General features: G+C 43.9%; 1 protein-coding gene across 3 annotated transcripts in view; it reads left to right on the top strand.

Annotated features, from left to right (window-relative positions):
* Positions 1 to 19099, top strand: part of LOC146072689 (low affinity immunoglobulin epsilon Fc receptor-like) — a 31100-nt gene that overhangs the window by 10452 nt on the left and 1549 nt on the right. For 2 of the 3 annotated variants that reach the window (XM_083179883.1, XM_083179884.1), the window contains exons 3-6: positions 420 to 527; positions 1879 to 1914; positions 11551 to 11693; positions 17376 to 17491. In XM_083179883.1, coding sequence (XP_083036009.1) covers positions 420 to 527; positions 1879 to 1914; positions 11551 to 11693; positions 17376 to 17491 — 403 coding nt within the window. The remainder of the gene's footprint in view (positions 1 to 419; positions 528 to 1878; positions 1915 to 11550; positions 11694 to 17375; positions 17492 to 19099) is intronic. The other variant, XM_083179885.1, reaches the window with a different exon arrangement.

Genomic DNA, 19099 nt, shown 5'->3' on the forward strand with positions numbered 1-19099 from the left:
TGTGTACTGCAGGGGGGCAGATGTAACATGTGCAGATAGAATTAGATTTGGGTGAGTTATTTTGTTTCTGTGCAGGGAAAATACTGACTGCTTTATTTTAAACTGCAATATAGATCTCACTTTGAAGAAAAACCCCACCCAAATCTAATTCTCTCTGCACAAGTTACATCTGCCCCACCCGCAGTGCACATGGTTTTGTCCATCTAAGAAGGATTTTGTCAGAAAGAATGAACTAGAATAACCCCCTAAATCTCACAACAATTTAAATACACATTTAACAAAGTGGGGAAGGGAAAGTGGAGTCAAAACCACAAAGTGTGCGGTCGGCGCACGCTTCGCTACGTCCTGACTGGTCACTGGTCCTGACGAAGCTGGTCACAATTATTCTGATGAAGTGTTACTGCTTATATTGATTTCAGACATGTCTCCATGCAAGAATAAAGAGAAGCTTTTTAAAGTGATCCTAGCAGTTCTAATAATCCTGAAGTTCATTATTGTGATCATTCCTGCAAGTCTACTGATCCACAGTAAGTTTGTTTTATACAGTGATAATACAAAACAGGTGTTAATATAAGTATCATCCCTGCATGTCAGATCTGATGAGCTCAGCATTCTTTGGTAGCACATAGCATTCTTTGGTAGACCGCACTTAAAAACCGGTATTTTGCCGATTTTTAACCATTTTAAAATGGTAATCTGTGCGGTCTGAAAGGTGCAGGACCACTTTACCGGTTTACAAAAGCCGTTTTTGTAAAACGGTTAAAATGGAGGGTCCTACCCGTTTCAGACCCGATATTTTGGCATCAAAATTGGGTCTGAAACGATATTTAGGACCCAGCCTAAATTCAGCGCAGTGAATATTTAATGAGCGCTCATTAAATATTCATAGCACTGTAGCCGCCCCTGACAACCCCCCCCCCCCCCCCCCGCGCGCGTGGGTTAACATCCCCCCCCTGTGCAGCCGGTACCTCCGTAATTACGGATCCCGGCACTGCAGTATGGACGGATGCACTTATGAAAAAAAGTGTCTTTCGGAAAATGGCTGCCCCATAGGAAAACCTGTTTAAAAAAAAACTGTCTTTCGTATGGGGGCAGCTATTTTCCAAAAGTCACTTTTCTTATAAGAAGACAGGCGCTGAAGACTGGCTTTGACCCTGTATTTGGAAAGTTTTCAAAAACGGGTCTGCCAGTATAAAAAAAAACGCACTTAAACGGTAATATACCGTTTAAGAGATGTGGCGTGAAAGGGGTTTTACCTGGCAGACCCGTTTTTGGAAACGTTTTCAAATACAGGGTCAAAGCCAGTTTTGCGGTCTGAAAGCAGCATAGATGACTTCTTATGAAGGCCCCCATTCACATCATTGATTTTTCACGATTTCATTCGATTACGACCTTTTGGGCCGATATTGTTTGTAAAGTGGCAAATCGTATGTATTTTCCATCCAATGCGCGGCCCAGTGAGTGGCGGATAGGGGCCTCTAGATCGCTCGTACTGCACCACTGATTTATCGGAATCGCATGGAATCTGATGGAAAATTGAGTGCTTTTTGTGCATGCGATATATCTCAGGAATTTTAACTGGCAGTTCTAGCCCCCGTAGCCCTCTAATCCAGCCCGTTAGATATACCTTACAGTACAATTGTATACCATAAGATATATCTCATGTGATTTATCTTGGCTTGATCAATCAATCGCATGATACTAAGATAATCGGAAAATATCACTCCCGGGAAGGTCCTGGGGGAGTTCAAGGGAAATCACATCCGACTTCAGGGTCAGACATATTGTTGTAGTGTATGGGGCCCGTAACTCTATCAATAGCTGCCAGCATTGGTTTGGGTGCAAAGTGAATTGGCCGTTTGTCTGTTTCTTCCCCAGAGACCAGGATGACTGAAAATTTACCACAACATAATGGTAAGAACCCAACAACACTGTATATGAGGGTAATCTGTACCTTTGTTTAAAGGAGTTTAACTATTCATCTATATATATATATATATATATATATATATATATATATATATATATATATATATGTAGTGTCCGTGTGTCTCCGAAACACTGCCATCTGTTTGTAATCACAAGGTAGCAGACTAGTTTCAAAGCATTTGCTTCGAGCGGGCTTACTAGTTACAACATAATAGAACATCAGCCATAAAAGATTAAGTACAGGTTGAGTATCCCTTTTCCCAGAGGTCAGGAAACAGGGGTAAATTACCTCAAATGGGGTAAAAATGAAATTCCTGGGGCTAATGGACAGTCGTGCTCCCAAGACACAACCAAGTATGCATGTCTGGCTGTGTCTCGGCAGCGCGACCATCCATTACCCCCAGGAATTTAATTTCATTGCATATATCATTTATATATACATTCTATATGCATGCCCAGCTGTGTGTGTCACAGTACTGTAGTGTACAAGGACCTGACGCAGTGCAGTATAACACGCTTTCCTGAGGGAAGCCCCGGGCCCCGCCTCCAAATCCACCCGCTTCTTCAGTAGAATCAACTAGTTGCTGCTCCATCTCGGCAGTGCGCAGTCTGTACTGTTGCTGCAGCACCGAGTTTCTTTGCCTGGTTTTAGGCTCCTGTCAAGGTATACACATCTCTAGAAAAACATTTGCACAGACTGTTACTATATCATCTTGAAATACTGACTCTAATAATTGCCTGGGTGTCATATTATCAATGGCTATACCACACACAGCCTGGCAGCCAATGAAAATGACTACCATGTATGGCTGGGTGTGGTACAAATTTTGTACCACACCCAGCCATACAAATGGAGCCAGAGTCTATCTGCCAGTGCACCATCCTCTGGTATTTGGGTCACGCATCCATTGCTGAGAATGGGGCGCACGAGTGTCTCCGACGCGGATGGTGATCGGTGTGCCGGGAGACCCTCAGATGAGAAAGGCTCCATCTGTACATGGTAATCATCATCATCAGATGCTGCCAGGCTGTGTACCGTACTAGCAGGATATATCATACATTTCGCGGGGTACAGTGTGTATTACAATGATATGATTTCCTTCCTTTCAAATCAAGGGGCTTTACGTCGGCGTTTCTAAATATATTTTGGGGTAAAAGGTAAAAAAAACGGATTTTTTCCATATTTCAAAATATTTTTATATTTGAATGAGGTATCTTGCATTTGTGTTGTAAAAACACATCTCACATATTAAATACACACAAATATATTTGTGCATGAAACAAGGTTTTAAAACAAGAAACAAAGCTTGTGTACTATCCTCAGACACTGCATTTGAATGCCAAGCAGTCATTTTCTTGCACATATTTAGTGCCAGTTACCAGTGGCGTGCGGTGGGGTGAGGCAGAGCCTTTCCTGTCCTACTAACGTATACGACGGAGTTATGAGTTTATAAAGTAAGTCAAAAATACAAAGAATATATAAAATTCAAATTTTTATTATTCTAATAATTTTTATAGTCAAAACTCTGGAGTAAAAAGTCTATGTTAGGTGAGACAGTGCCTCACCTGGCTACCTTTTTTCTGCTCTTATCAAAACTTATTGAATCTTCAGCAGTATATACTGCTGCACATGTGTCTAATGTACCTCTGAGCTCATATATTGTGTGCAAATCTGGCTCTGGTACTTGTCAGTGACTCCTCACTCCATACGTCTATTTTTACACCATTTATCAGCCCGGTGCCCTCCGCTCTGAGAAACCTGGGACAGCCCCAGGATTCAGCCTGTGCAGGTAAATTCTGGAGGTGGGGACCCCTTCATTGGGGGTTCCCCACTCCCCCACAACTCCTGCCCAGGATGACTGGCCAGGGGGATAATTTTTTGGCGGTTGTGACATTACCCTGCTGGCTGGTTGCGCCTGGTGCTGGTTTTAAAAAATAAGGGGAACCCCACCTTGATTGTTTCCCTGATTTTTTTAAACCAGGACCGGCTCTTTGAGCCTGGGGCTGGTTATGCCCGTGGGGGAGGGACCCCACGCTGGTTTTTTTAAATTATTTATTTTTTACCACTGCAGCCGATTCGATTTCGTATTTAAAAATACGAATTTGTATTTAACCCCTTCATGACAGAGCCAGTTTGTGCCTTCATGACAGAGCCCTTTTTTTCAAACCTGACATGTCTCACTTAAGTGGGGATAACTTTTTTTTGCTTTTACTTATCCCAGTGATTTTGAGATTGTTTTCTCGTGACACATTGTACTTCAAGTTAGTGGTAAATTTTGGTCGATACAGTCTGTGTTTTTTTGTGAAAAATACCAAAATATCGTGAAAAAATGGAAAATTTAGCAATATGCAAAATGTCACATTTTCTGCTTGTGAGACAAATAATCATACCACTCAAAATAGTTAATAACTAACAAAGACCATATGTCTACTTTATGTTGCAATCATTATTTCAACCTCCTTTTCATTTTTTTGGACACTAGGAGGCTTCAAATATGACTAGCAAATTCTCAAATTTTCAAGAAAATTTCAAACACTGATTTTTTTAGGGACCAGTTCAGTTCTGATGTGACTTTAAGGGACTTGTATGTGAGACACCCCCATAAATGATGCCATTTCAAAAACTGCACCCCTCACAGTATTCAAAACAGCATTTTGGAAGTTTGTTAACCCTTTAGGTGTTTCACAGGAATTAAAACAAAGTGTAGGTGAAATTTCAAAATTTCTTTTTTTTTGCAGAGTTTCAATTTTAATACATTTTTCTAACGAATACAGTAGATTTTACTAGAGAAATGTGACTAAAAATTGATTCCCCCAATTCTTTTGTTTTCAAAAATATCCTATATGTGGCCCTAGTGTGCACGTTGACCAAACCACAGGCTTCATAATAGAAGGAGCACCTACTTGATTTTGGAGCCTCCTTTTTATGAGATTTTTTTTTAGGCACCATGTAGGTTTCTAGGCACCATAAGTGCTAAAAGTTAGGAACCTCCCCCACAAGTCACCCCATTTTGCAATCTACACCCCTCAGGGAATTCATCTAGGGGTATAGTGTACATTTCAAACCCCCAGGGGTTTCACCAATTTTGGTACAACTGGGATGTGAAAATGGAAAATTACATTTTTTTACACAAACATGCAGTTCTGGCTCAAAATTTTTCATTTTCACAAGGAATGAAGGAGACAAAGCACCCCAAAGTCTGTGCCCCAATTTCTCCCGAGTACGGCAATGCCTCACATGTGACCAAAAAATACCAGTTGGGCGCATGGCAGGACTCAGAAGGGAAGGAGTGATTTTTGGATTTGGCAGCACAGATTTTGGTGGAATGAATAGTGGGTGCCATGTTGCATTAGCAAGACTCCCAAAGCACCAATACAGTGGAACCCCCCCCACAAGTCACCCCATTTTGCAAAGTACACCCCTCAGGGAATTCATCTAGGGGTATAGTGTACATTTCAAACCCCCAGGGGTTTCACCAATTTTGGTACAACTGGGCTGTGAAAATGAAAAATTACATTTTTTTACACAAAAATGTACTTCTGGCTCAAAAATTTTCATTTTCACAAGGAATGAAGGAGACAAAGCACCCCAAAATCTGTGCCCCCATTTCTACAGAGTACGGCAATGCCTCACATGTGACCAAAAAATACCAGTTGGGTGCATGGCAGGACTCAGAAGGGAAGGAGTGATTTTTGGATTTTGCAGCACAGATTTTGGTGGAATGAATGGTGGGTGCTATGTTGCACCAATACAGTGGAACCCCCCCACAAGTCACCCCATTTTGCAAAGTACACCAATCAGGGAATTCATCTAGGGGTATAGTGTACATTTCAAACCCCCAGGGGTTTCACCAATTTTGATACAACTGGGCAGTGAAAATGAAAAATTACATTTTTTTACACAAAAATGCAGTTCTGGCTCAAAATGTGTCATTTTAACAAGGAATGAAGGAGAAAAAGCACCCCAAAATCTGTGGCCCAATTTCTCCCGAGTACGGCAATGCCTCACATGTGACCAAAAAATACCAGTTGGGTGCATGGCAGGACTCAGAAGGGAAGGAGTGATTTTTGGATTTGGCAGCACAGATTTTGGTGGAATGAATGGTGGGTGCCATGTTGCATTAGCAAGACTCCCAAAGCACCAATACAGTGGAACCCCCCCACAAGTCACCCCATTTTGCAAAGTACACCCCTCAGGGAATTCATCTAGGGGTATAGTGTACATTTCAAACCCCCAGGGGTTTCACCAATTTTGATACAACTGGGCAGTGAAAATGAAAAATTACATTTTTTTACACAAAAATGCAGTTCTGGCTCAAAATGTGTCATTTTAACAAGGAATGAAGGAGAAAAAGCACCCCAAAATCTGTGGCCCAATTTCTCCCGAGTACGGCAATGCCTCACATGTGACCAAAAAATACCAGTTGGGTGCATGGCAGGACTCAGAAGGGAAGGAGTGATTTTTGGATTTTGCAGCTCAGATTCTGGTGGAATGTTGGTGGGTGCTATGTCGCATTAGCAAGACCCCCGAAGAACCAATACAGTGGAACCCCCCCACAAGTGACCCCATTTTGCAAACTACACCCCTCAGGGAATTCATCTATGGGTATAGTGAGTACTTTGACCCCACTGGTGTTTTGTCAAATTGTTAGGCATCGATACGTGAAAATGAAAAATGTCATTTTTTCCATTAATTTGTAGATTCACCCCATAATTTTATACTTCCACAAAGGGCAATAGTAGAAAAAGCACCCCAAAATTTGTTACACAATTTCTCCTGAGTATGGCAATACCCCATATATGGTTGTAAAACGCTATTTGGGCAGACAGCAGGCTTCAGAAGGGAAGGTGCACCATTTGGCGTTTTTGGCGCAGATTTTGCTGGAATGGTTTTCATGCGCCATGTTGCATTTGCAGAACCCCTGTTGTATCAGAGCAGTCAAAAACCCCAACAAGTGATACCATTTTGTAAACTACACCCCTCAAGGAACTCATCTATGGGTATAGTGAGTACTTTGACCCCACTGGTGTTTTGTCAAATTGTTAGGCATCGATACGTGAAAATGAAAAATGTAATTTTTTCCATTAATTTGTAGATTCACCCCATAATTTTATACTTCCACAAAGGGCAATAGTAGAAAAAGCACCCCAAAATTTGTTACACAATTTCTCCTGAGTATGGCAATACCCCATATATGGTTGTAAAACGCTATTTGGGCAGACAGCATGCTTCAGAAGGGAAGGAGTGCCATTTTATCACAGAGTTTGCTGGAATGGTTTTCGGGCGCCATCTTGCATTTGCAGAGCCCATATTGTACCTGTGCAGTGGAAATCCCAAGCAAGTGATACCTTTTTGTTACTAGCCCCCCTCATGGAACTCACTTACGGCCGTAGTGAGCATTTTGACCCCACTGGTGTTTTGTCAAATTGTTATGGGCTGTGAAAATAAAAAAAAAACTAATTTTTTACATTAATATGTAACTTTAGATCAAAATGTGCCATTTTCACAAGGGTTAATAGGAGAAATTGTGTAACATATTATGGGGTGCTTTTTCTCCTGAGTATGGCAATAGCATATATGTGTTTGTAAATTTCTGTTTGGACACATGGCAAGACTCAGAAGGGAAGGTAATGGCATGCGGCTCTTTGTACAAGCTGTGTGGAGTACATTAAAATTCAAGGGAAGTGTGATATATCTTAAAACAATCTTTGATACACAAGCCTGGTTGTGTGGGGCAGGTTTCACAATGGTAAGTTGTGTCCTTTCTTATCCCCTTTTTGTAGCATACTCTACATCGTTTCTGGGACCTTCCTTTCTTTCCAGTGTGGGGGACTTCACTCGGAAAATGTTGCCCTGGTACAATTCGCGAGGCCTCGCTTCCAGAAGTACTAGGGCCCCCCTGTTCCTGGTTGCCAAAAATAAGGGCCTTTATTACTGCCTCTTGGTACTCCAGGAATGTCCCCCTTTGGCCTGCACATCGATGTAGTACAAATGCGTTGTACAGTGCCATTTGTACTATGTGTACAGCTAATTTTTTATACCAGAACCTTGTTTTTCTCATAGCACTGTAAGGCTTCAGCACTTGATCTGACAGGTCGACCCCCCCCCATGTACCTATTATAATCCAAAATGCAGTTATGTTTTGTAGTTTCGGTACTTGTGCCCCGCACTGTGGGGGTGCTGCTATGGCCATGCACTGTTGTCAAGATAAGGACATCTCTCTTGTCCCTATACTTGACACACAGTACATTGTCGCTGCATAATGCCCTGCTCTCGCCCCTTCTAAGTGTTTGCCCAAGCAGCGACCTAGGGAGGCTTCTATTATTTTTCCGTGCAGTGCCGCATGCCACAGTACTTCTGGAAGCGAGGCTTTTGAATAGTGGGACGCTGGTATAGAAATTATCCAGGTACAGGTGGTATCCCTGGTCCAGCAGTGGGTGCACCAAATCCCACACTATCTTCCCACTAATTCCGAGTAAGGGGGGGCATTGTGGGGGGTCTATTTTTGTGTCTCTACCTTCATATATCCTAAATTTGTGTGTGTACCCTGATGTACTCTCACACAGCTTGTACATCTTCACGCCATACCTTGCCCTCTTACTTGGCAGGTACTGGCGGAATTGGAGCCTCCCTTTGAAATGTACCAGGGACTCATCTATTGAAATGTGCTTCTCGGGGATGTATGCCTGGGCAAACTTGGTACTAAAATGGTCTATTAGGGGTCTAAGTTTATATAACCGGTCATAATTGGGGTCATCCCGGGGTGGGCACTGTGCATTATCCCTATAATGGAGAAACCTAAGGATCGCTTCGAAGCGGGTCCTTGACATAGCCACACGGAACATTGGTGTATTGTATAAGATGTCTGTGCTCCAGTAGGACCTAATCGTGGGCTTCTTCACTAGCCCCATGCACAGTACAAGGCCCCAAAATATAACCATTTCATTTTTATGTACAGGGGTCCACTTGCGGGGCTGGGCATAATTAGAGGTGGGGTTTTGCTCAATAAATTGTTGGGCATAAACATTAGTCTGGGTGACCATTAGATCAACTAAATCATCACTAAAATTTTTTTTTAAAAAGTCCAGCTCTCTGAACCCTGCTGAATTAAATTGTATTCCTGGATTCCCTGTGAACTCAGGGACCTGGGGTACGTAGTTTTCAGGGGTTGTCCATGTGGGGTCAGAGGACTCGACTACTGCAGTGGGAGTCCTGCGTTGCCTCCTCGGGGGTTCATCAGAGTCACTAGATGATGAAGAGGATGACAAACGGAAATTTGTCTCATCCTCGCTAGCAGACTCAGTTTCAGAGGCCAGAAACGCGTATGCCTCCTCGGCAGTATATGTTCGTTGGGCCATAGTTTTATTGGTGTATGTATTTATGAGGTGCTTCAACACGTGTGGGGTTTTGTAGCACTGACAATGTGCAAATGCACTGCAAAAATTATGGTGTGCGAATGCACTGAAAAATTATGGGGTACAAATGCACTGAAAAATTATGGTGTACAAGTAACGCACAGAAAAAATTATGGGGTACAAATGCACCGAAAAATTATGGGGTACGAATAACGCACAGAAAAAATTATGGGGTACAAATGCACCGAAAAATTATGGGGTACGAGTAACGCACAGAAAAAATTATGGGGTACAAATGCACCGAAAAATTATGGGGTACGAATAACGCACAGAAAAAATTATGGGGTACAAATGCACAGAAAAATTATGGGGTACGAGTAACGCACATAAAAAATTATGGGGTACAAATGCACCGAAAAATTATGGGGTACGAATAACGCACAGAAAAATTATGGTGTACGGATAAGGTACAGAAAAATTATACGGATCACAACACACAAAATTAGGTGGTGACTACAGGGAGGGTGATCACAGCACAGATGACCACAGGGAGGGTGATCCCAGCACAGATGACCACAGGGAGGGTGATCACAGCACAGATGACCACAGGGAGGGTGATCCCTGCACAGATGACCACAGGGAGGGTGATATAGGCAGGGGTGACCACAGGGAGGGTGATCCCTGCACAGATGACCACAGGGAGGGTGATATAGGCAGGGGTGACCACAGGGAGGGTGATCCCTGCACAGATGACCACAGGGAGGGTGATATAGGCAGGGGTGACCACAGGGAGGGTGATCCCAGCACAGATGACCACAGGGAGGGTGATATAGGCAGGGGTGACCACAGGGAGGGTGATCCCTGCACAGATGACCACAGGGAGGGTGATATAGGCAGGGGTTACCACAGGGAGGGTGATCCCTGCACAGATGACCACAGGGAGGGTGATATAGGCAGGGGTGACCACAGGGAGGGTGATCCCTGCACAGATGACCACAGGGAGGGTGATATAGGCAGGGGTATTGTGGTGATCAGCGCAATTTTACACAGCCTAAACACAGCCTAAACTCTGACACAGCTCTGACACAGCTTCTCCTTCCAAGGCTCTAACACAGTGAGAGGGTTAGAGCCCGGGAAGAGAAGCAAAACACCCCTTTTACAATAGAAAGGCTGTGATTGGTGTAGTCAGGACTGACTGACCAATCACAGCGATCGGCGGGGCGGGACCACTCTGATTGGTCCGCGGGCGCACTGACACGATCGGCTGCTGTTGATGACAGCAGCCATCTATACTATGTCGCCTTGTCACTTGACAAGGCGACATGACACAGCGGGGACGTACCTGTACGGCAAGGTGCGCGAACTACCCCGCTGCCGTGACGTACAGGTACGTCCGCGGGCGGGAAGGGGTTAAAAATACGAATCCATACGCCATCGGAAAATACGAATCAGTCAAATACTATTGATTATTAAATTTTCCTTCGGAATATGAATTTGTAAATGCCAGTGAATGTAATTTATGAACTTGTAAATGTAAATGTAATTTATAAATGTATATGAATTTGTAAATGTCGGCAATGCCAGTCATATGCATTTGTATTAAGAATACGAATTTCCGTATTCTTAGTAAATTTTCCCCATAGGGTTTAATAGTAAAATATGGTTTAAAAAGGGGCAGACTAGATGGGCCAAATGGTTCTTAATTGCCATCACATTCTATGTTTCTATGTAACCCTGGTGAAAAACAATGCAGCCTTATATTCTGAACCCTGTCCGATGTCAGAGAGAGGACAAAATATTCTGGGCTGATTTAAGGGTTAGTGCCAGAGTGAGGTCAGTAGTCACATGACTGCATGCTGTGACCTTACCTCTAGAGGAGGAAGCAGCATGCATACACTTGGGTGAGTAGAGAGAGCAGGCAGGAAGCAGAAAGGTGCCAACAACTGCATCAAGCATCACCATCGGATCTGGTAAGCACCTGAGGGATTTCAGCCCGGTATCACAGAACCTGCCTTTAAAGTCGGCCAATGCATCAGTCAAATTTATTCCACGGCAGTATGGGGAACACATGGATGTCTTCTATAAAAAAGCTGCTGACCGGTTTCTACCATATCCAGCATATAATTATGCCATTGATTGTATTCCATGTTACACAAATCCTAAGATTAGAACAGTGAATAAAGTGCCTTTACACTTTGGTTGTTTATCATTACTGTACATAAGTGATTATATCCATCTATTTCTAACTTTTATGTATGTTTACAGCCGGATCCTGTGACAGCGGCTGGCTGCAGTTTGAGGACAGTTGCTACCTCTTAACTTCATCTAGAAAAAACTGGGCAACAGCTCAAAGTGACTGCAAAATGATGCAAAGCAACCTGACTATAATAACCAGTGAGAAGGAGCAGGTGAGCGGTTCTACCTCCATTCTTATATTACGCGCTGCCCCAGTACCTTACATCCCATAGATTAATAACCAGTGAGAAGGAGCAGGTGAGCGGTTCTACCTCCATTCTTATATTAGGCGCTGCCCCTGTACCTTACATCCCATAGATTAATAACCAGTGAGAAGGAGCAGGTGAGCGGTTCTACCTCCATTCTTATATTACGCGCTGCCCCAGTATCTTACATCCCATAGATTAATAACCAGTGAGAAGGAGCAGGTGAGCGGTTCTACCTCCATTCTTATATTAGGCGCTGCCCCAGTACCTAACATCCCATAGATTAATAACCAGTGAGAAGGAGCAGGTGAGCTGTTCTACCTCCATTCTTATATGAGGCGCTGCCCCAGTACCTAACATCCCATAGATTAATAACCAGTGAGAAGGAGCAGGTGAGCGGTTCTACCTCCATTCTTATATTAGGCGCTGCCCCAGTACCTAACATCCCATAGATTAATAACCAGTGAGAAGGAGCAGGTGAGCGGTTCTACCTCCATTCTTATATGAGGCGCTGCCCCAGTACCTAACATCCCATAGATTAATAACCAGTGAGAAGGAGCAGGTGAGCGGTTCTACCTCCATTCTTATATTAGGCGCTGCCCCAGTACCTAACATCCCATAGATTAATAACCAGTGAGAAGGAGCAGGTGAGCGGTTCTACCTCCATTCTTATATTACGCGCTGCCCCAGTACCTAACATCCCATAGATTAATAACCAGTGAGAAGGAGCAGGTGAGCTTTTCTACCTCCATTCTTATATTAGGCGCTGCCCCAGTACCTAACATCCCATAGATTAATAACCAGTGAGAAGGAGCAGGTGAGCGGTTCTACCTCCATTCTTATATTACGCGCTGCCCCAGTACCTAACATCCCATAGATTAATAACCAGTGAGAAGGAGCAGGTGAGCGGTTCTACCTCCATTCTTATATTACGCGCTGCCCCAGTACCTTACATCCCATAGATTAATAACCAGTGAGAAGGAGCAGGTGAGCTGTTCTACCTCCATTCTTATATTAGGCGCTACCCCAGTACCTAACATCCCATAGATTAATAACCAGTATGGATTGTTCTTATTAAGGTGGAGCTTTGCTATCTGATATCTGATGGTGCTGGAAAGTTGGCATGTTTGTAAACAGAATTGTCATTCTACACTACAGTGGCATTTTACGTGCCTTATTGTAGCCAGGGAAATGACACCACAGTATGCAGGGGTGTAACTCGATATTCATAGGCCCCATAGCAAAAGTTTATAAGGGTCCCCTGTTTAGCAACTGACGGTGATAAATGTAAGTTACTTATACAGTACAGATGGGCCCCCATCAGCTCTGGGCCCCATAGCAGCGGCACCCCTTGCATCTATGGCAATTACGCCCTTGACTGTATGGGCCTTATTCTGTTTTTTGTGGTCTGTTCCGTCTTCTTTCGGAAATAAACGAACGCCACGCCGTGTGGACATTCTAAGAACACACGCCCACAGGTCGTCCACATCCCTTTGGACGGACTCGCTAAGAAGAGGGAGTGTCTTCGGACTACATCCAAACGTTCGTGTGCGGTGGGAACACAAAGATTCTGCACGGTCTTACAGCGTCCGAACTGACGGGAAGCTGACCGTACGCACCGAGTTGGTGTATTTCCGCAAACCTCACTACTCACATGCTTCTGCAACATGACACACTTATCCAATTAGCCAACCTCATAACACATTGATTATTTTTAAATGTAATCAATTAATTCCTAATAGCTAATTAAACACATTACTAGCACTTTAGATTAACCCTTACATCATGTTAAGTGGTATTACTTCATTGTTGCCCCTTTACCTGTCTTAGTGGTTCCAATTGAAGCTGTGAAAAGAGTGTAATTAATCACTAATGAGTAGAGGAGTGGATTGTATTGTGGTCAGCTGAGAGTGCTTCAGGTGCGGGTGTATTAATTGGGCGAACCGAATGCCTATCGCATGAACAAGTGCTCTCCGCAAACTGAAACTTGCTTATGGACACCGCATATTTCATGCGTGTTGGTTCGCTTGCAGTCGGTGTCCTGTCCGAATGCACGCCTACCACATTTTGTGCACTCCTACGTGTACGCCCAGATTTACGCCCAGTTTTGCCCACTTTGAAACCGCGCCCTTGTGTACGCCCACATGATGCCTATGTTACACCCATATTTCCCGAGCCACTTCGGTGCACATTTCTAGACGTATTGGCGAGAACGAGTGTGAGACACTACGTTGCACATGCGCATTGCGTTGCCTACGCATGCGCAGAAGGCTAAAAAATGCGCTTCGAAAGAATTCGGAACGGACCACACCAAGCAGAATAAGGCCCTATGTGTAGTGGGATTTGTGAGAAAGTTTGTGAGCTTTATGCTGCCAAAACCAAGGGCCACTACTTTCCATTTATTCTCGTTGATGTCTCTTCTTTTAACGCAGTGGAGCACCCTCTATTGGCCTGTGTGATACTGCCTTATCCTGGCTGTCCTCCCCCCACATATACCTTAACAGTAGGTGTCCCTCAAGGCTCTTGGACCTCTCCTTTTCTGTCTCTATGCCAGAAATTCAATTATATTTCACCCACCAGATCTCCCTCGGGAGATCACGTGGCAATATTCAGTGGATGCTGCTGACCGTGCTAATTTTTTTCAGGGTTAGCAAATCAAAAGTCCAGTTTCAGAGCTCAAACGGGTCACTTTTTACTTATTTCAGCTGATTGCACTCAAATGGAACAACAGTTGAATAGCTCCGCTGGGTGTCATCAGCTGGCTGCTGGTACGCTAACATATGAATTCCACCCTATATGTCCTTTTTGGGTGAGATCATTTGTTCTTTCATCTCTATGCAGACGATACGCAAATATATCTGTCCTCCCCTCACCTCTTCCCCTTTATTCTGACTAGTTTCTCCAATTGTTTTTCTGCTATCTCTTCTTGGATGTCCCTGCAATTTCTCAAACTTATCATGTTTAACCCCTTCCCGACATATGACGTACATTTACGTCATATGTCGGTTGAGGGGGAATCAAGCCAGCTCACGGAGTGAGCTGGCTTGAAAGAGAGCAGGTAATGGCTGTATATTACAGCCAGGTCCCTGCTCTCACGGCCACGAGCGGCGAGTTCACCGATCGTGGCCGTTTAACCCTTTAAGCACCGCGGGCAAAGCGACCGCAGTGCTTAAATAGCTGATCGGAGGGGGGGCGCCCCCCTCCGGCGCCGATCGGGGCCCCCCGCAGCGAGATCGGAGGGTGCCGATCGGTTGCCATGGTAGCCAGGGGTCTAATGTAGACCCCTGTGCTGGCCGTGTATGCATACCTATTACATCCTGCCTCAGGCAGGATGTAATAGGAAGTGCATAAAATCACTACGTTCAGCCATAGAGCTCTATGGCTGAACCTAGTACAGGCGATCGCGCCCCCTAGTGGTCAAGTACACTAGGGGGCCTTGTAGTAAAAGTAAAAAAAAAAAAAAAATAAAGTTTAAAAATAAAAAAAAATAAAAAAATATTAAAAGTTCAAATCACCCCCCTTTCCCCATTTCACAAATAAAAAAAAATAAAAAATAAAAAAAAATAAACATATTTGGTATCGCCGCGTTCCTAAAAGTCCGATCTATTAAAATATAACATTAGTTATCCCACACGGTTAAAGGCGTAAACGGAAAATAATTCCAAACGCCAAAACTACGTTTTTTGGTCGCATCGCGTACCCAAAAAAAAATAACTAAAAGAGATCAGAAAGTCGCCCATATCCCATAATTAAATTAATTAAAAAGTACACTTCAGCCCGCAAAAAATGAGCCCTCACCCAGGTCCGTAGGTGGAAAAATAAAAAAGTTATAAGCCGCAGAACATGGCGACGCAACGCAAATTAGAAAAACCGTAAAAGTTGCGATTTTTTTTTTTTAGTGGTAAAACATAACGAAAACTATATAAGTTTGGTATCACCAGAATCGTAACGACCCATAGAATAAAGATAACCCATCATTTTAAACGAACTATGAACTCCAAAAAAACCGTAACCAGCGCAAAATTGTGGAATGGCGTTTGTTTTTTTTTTTTACCCCACATTGAATTATTTCCTGATTCCCCAGAATATTATACGGTATAGTAAATGGTACCATTACAAAGTAAAACTTGTCCCGCAAAAAAAAAGCCCTCATGTGTCTATATAGCCGGAAAATTAAAAAAGTTACGCTTATTTGAACGCAAGGAGGAAAAAAAAAAAAATTAGCATAAAAGGCAATGTCGGGAAGGGGTTAAAGACCCATACACACGGGACAATTTTTAGCTGAAGCCAGCTCAGTTTTGCTGTTTGAGCTGCTTTCATCTGCGCTGATGCTTGCTCCCGAATCATCACTGTCTGCCACCGCTCATTGACTGGTATTACCAGCAGATGATTGATGGGGTGGACGGCTTTCCATAGTGTCCTGCTATGGAAAGCCATCCACCCCTGCAAAATTTGCTTGAGTGGGCAAAGGTCGCTCAGTGGGCATTATTCTAGTTCACTCTTTCTGACAAAATCCTTCTTAGATGGACAAAACCATGTGCACTGCAGGGGGGCAGATGTAAAATGTGCAGAGAGAATTAGATTTGGGTGAGTTATTTTGTTTCTGTGCAGGGTAAATACTGGCTGCTTTATTTTTACACTGCAATATACTGTAGATCTCTTTGAAGTAAAACCCCACCCAAATCTAATTCTCTCTGCACATGTTACATCTGCCCCACCTGCAGTGCACATGGTTTTGTCCATCTAAGAAGGATTTTGTCAGAAAGAGTGAACTAGAATAAGGCCCAGTGTGTATGCACTTAGTGATTTTCAACCCAGCGGTTTTCCCATCATTGCTGTGCTGAAAATCTGAGCTGATCATCTTCCCACCCTCCCACATATTCGTTACCTATTGATGGCACTATGGGGGTTATTCTGGTTTACTCCTACTGGCAAATTCCTTCTTAGATGGACAAAAACATGTGCACTGCAGGTGGGGCAGATGTAACATGTGCAGAGAGAGTTAGATTTGGGTGGGGTTTTACTTCAAAGTGAGATCTATATTGCAGTGTAAAAATAAAGCAGTCAGTATTTACCCTGCACAGAAACAAAATAACTCCCCCAAATCTAATTCTCTCTGCACCTGTTACATCTGCCCCCCCCCCCCCCGCAATGCACATGGTTTTGTCCATCTAAGAAGGAATTAGCCAGAAGGAGTGAACCAGAAAAACCCCCTATGTTCTCCTCTAGGCTAAAAGTAGGCTGTTTTGGAGTTATCCTTGATTCCTTTCCTTCACACCACACATTCAGCACCTCTCACAGTCCTGCCATTTCTACTCAAAAATATTTCTAGGATTAGTCCATTCCTCACCCAGGAAGTTCCAAGACACTCATCCCCTCACTAGTCATCACCAGATTCGATTACTGTAATCTCCTCCTTTCTGGCCTCTCTGACAAATTCTCTCTCCACTCCAATCTACCCTCAAAGCTGCTGCCCGGTTCATCTTCCTCTCCATAGATACATACTGTACCTCGGCTCCTGCCAACTGCCTACTTCCTCTCACTCCGGCCTCCAAGACGCTCGATGTGTTGCTTCCTTCATCTGGAATTCGGACCTAACAGACTCTCCACTTCTCTACAATACTGCAACTGTTGTTTTTTTTAATGTAGGAATTCTTAAATTCCCATATGACCCCTAGACATTATTGGATTGGTCTGACTGATTTGGAAACTGAAAACGTGTTCATATGGGTTGATGGAACAACTTTATCATCAACATCTTTTAGGTATGTTTTTTTTTTTTACATTTTAAATATTGCCCCCTGAGGCAAAGGAAATCTTATTTAATATAACAAAACTGATGCAAACTCCACATGTCAAAATAATGTGGGCATAATGTGTAAGGGGCACTACTGTATGGCTTTATGTGTATAATGTCCACTTTTGTGTTGCGTAGCATGAATAAAGGGCCTTACTGTGTGGCATAATGTGAATAAGGGACACTATTGTGCGGTGTAATGTGAATGAGGTTACACTACTGTGTAGGGCAATTTGAATTGGGGATACTATTGAGTGAAACCTCCACTTCCCAGCAAAGTCAAGCTCGTTTTTTGAGTGCACACCAAAGACGTGCAATGTCCCCATTTAAAAAATCTTTGTGGATGAGTATTGCTATGAGTGAGAGGTGATGGGTGTTGCAGGCTGCTGCTGGTATGTGTCCTGCTGGGTGATGGGTGCTGTGCTGTGTCAAAGGTGGAACTAACAGCAGGCCTAGCAACACGGGGGGTCAAATGGGACACACATACCGGGCCTTGAGGTTCAAATGGGCCCCAGCTACTTTAACTTAACTTCAGCATGCCAGTGATACCTGGAAAGAGGGAAGATGGGAGAGTGGGGAGATGCACGTTGACTGAGCACTTGCGTGCTCTCAGTACTCCCAGTGCCTTCTGGGTAAGGATACCAGTCAAGAAATGCTAAAGAGGAAAGTGGTGCTTCCACGCAGCATACAAGCGATGTGCATTCGGGGCGGTCCTCATTTTGAAGCTTAAGCCCCAATAGAAGAACATGGTGAGTTAAAAGGGAAAGGTAGAGAAAGCAGCAGCAGCACCTGACCCCCCCCCCCACCAACCCCCATATGGTAAGTGTAAAGCTTCTGATAACTCTTCCTAATTCAGACCCGCTTGCTAGGCAGCGTACTCAAGCGGCCTAGCAAGCAAGTAAGCGCCAACCATTGAATGATTTATCTCCCAGACAGAAGGACAGATTTTCGCTTTTATATATTGGATGACCAGGACAGGCCACAGCAAGAGATGTAGGCGCAGTGAGATGCAGTTCACTAGGGAAGGCATAGTGAGACTAGGGATGCCAATTCCGGGGCGTTTTTTCAATCCCGAGATTCCGGGGACTGGCCACACTAATAAAAAAAAATATTATGACAAAGTCAGGGCCGTGGCCTAATTACCCCCCCCCCCCCCCCCTTGGCCACACACCCTTTTATTTAAAAAAGGAGGTGTATCACCAATGGACATATAGGGCCTGATTCTGGTTTATTCATTCCCCCGTTAGAACGCGATGTTTTCTAATGCACATGCGCATGCATATATCTGCAAATGTGCATATGCTGGGTGTGAGTGGGCACGGCAAACTTCTAGTTCACCATCCCGTTCACACCCACCAATGTGGGCAGGAGGCATCGGGCAGCGGCAAGCCAAGAAATTTGGCTCCTGATTGAATAGAATCATTCGGAGGCGATGCGCTGAAGATTAAACATCGGCGTCTCTCCGGTTAGTCCGTGAGCGGGTACCAGGTGGAATAGTCGCATTTTTTTTTTTCTAAAGAAGACCTGGACTACAGCGGAAAGAAGAGGATGGGATCTTCGCCGGAGGACCTTGGTG

The sequence above is a fragment of the Crinia signifera genome, chromosome 4, assembly GCF_055691185.1.
Source record: "Crinia signifera chromosome 4, ASM5569118v1, whole genome shotgun sequence".
NCBI lineage: Eukaryota > Metazoa > Chordata > Amphibia > Anura > Myobatrachidae > Crinia > Crinia signifera.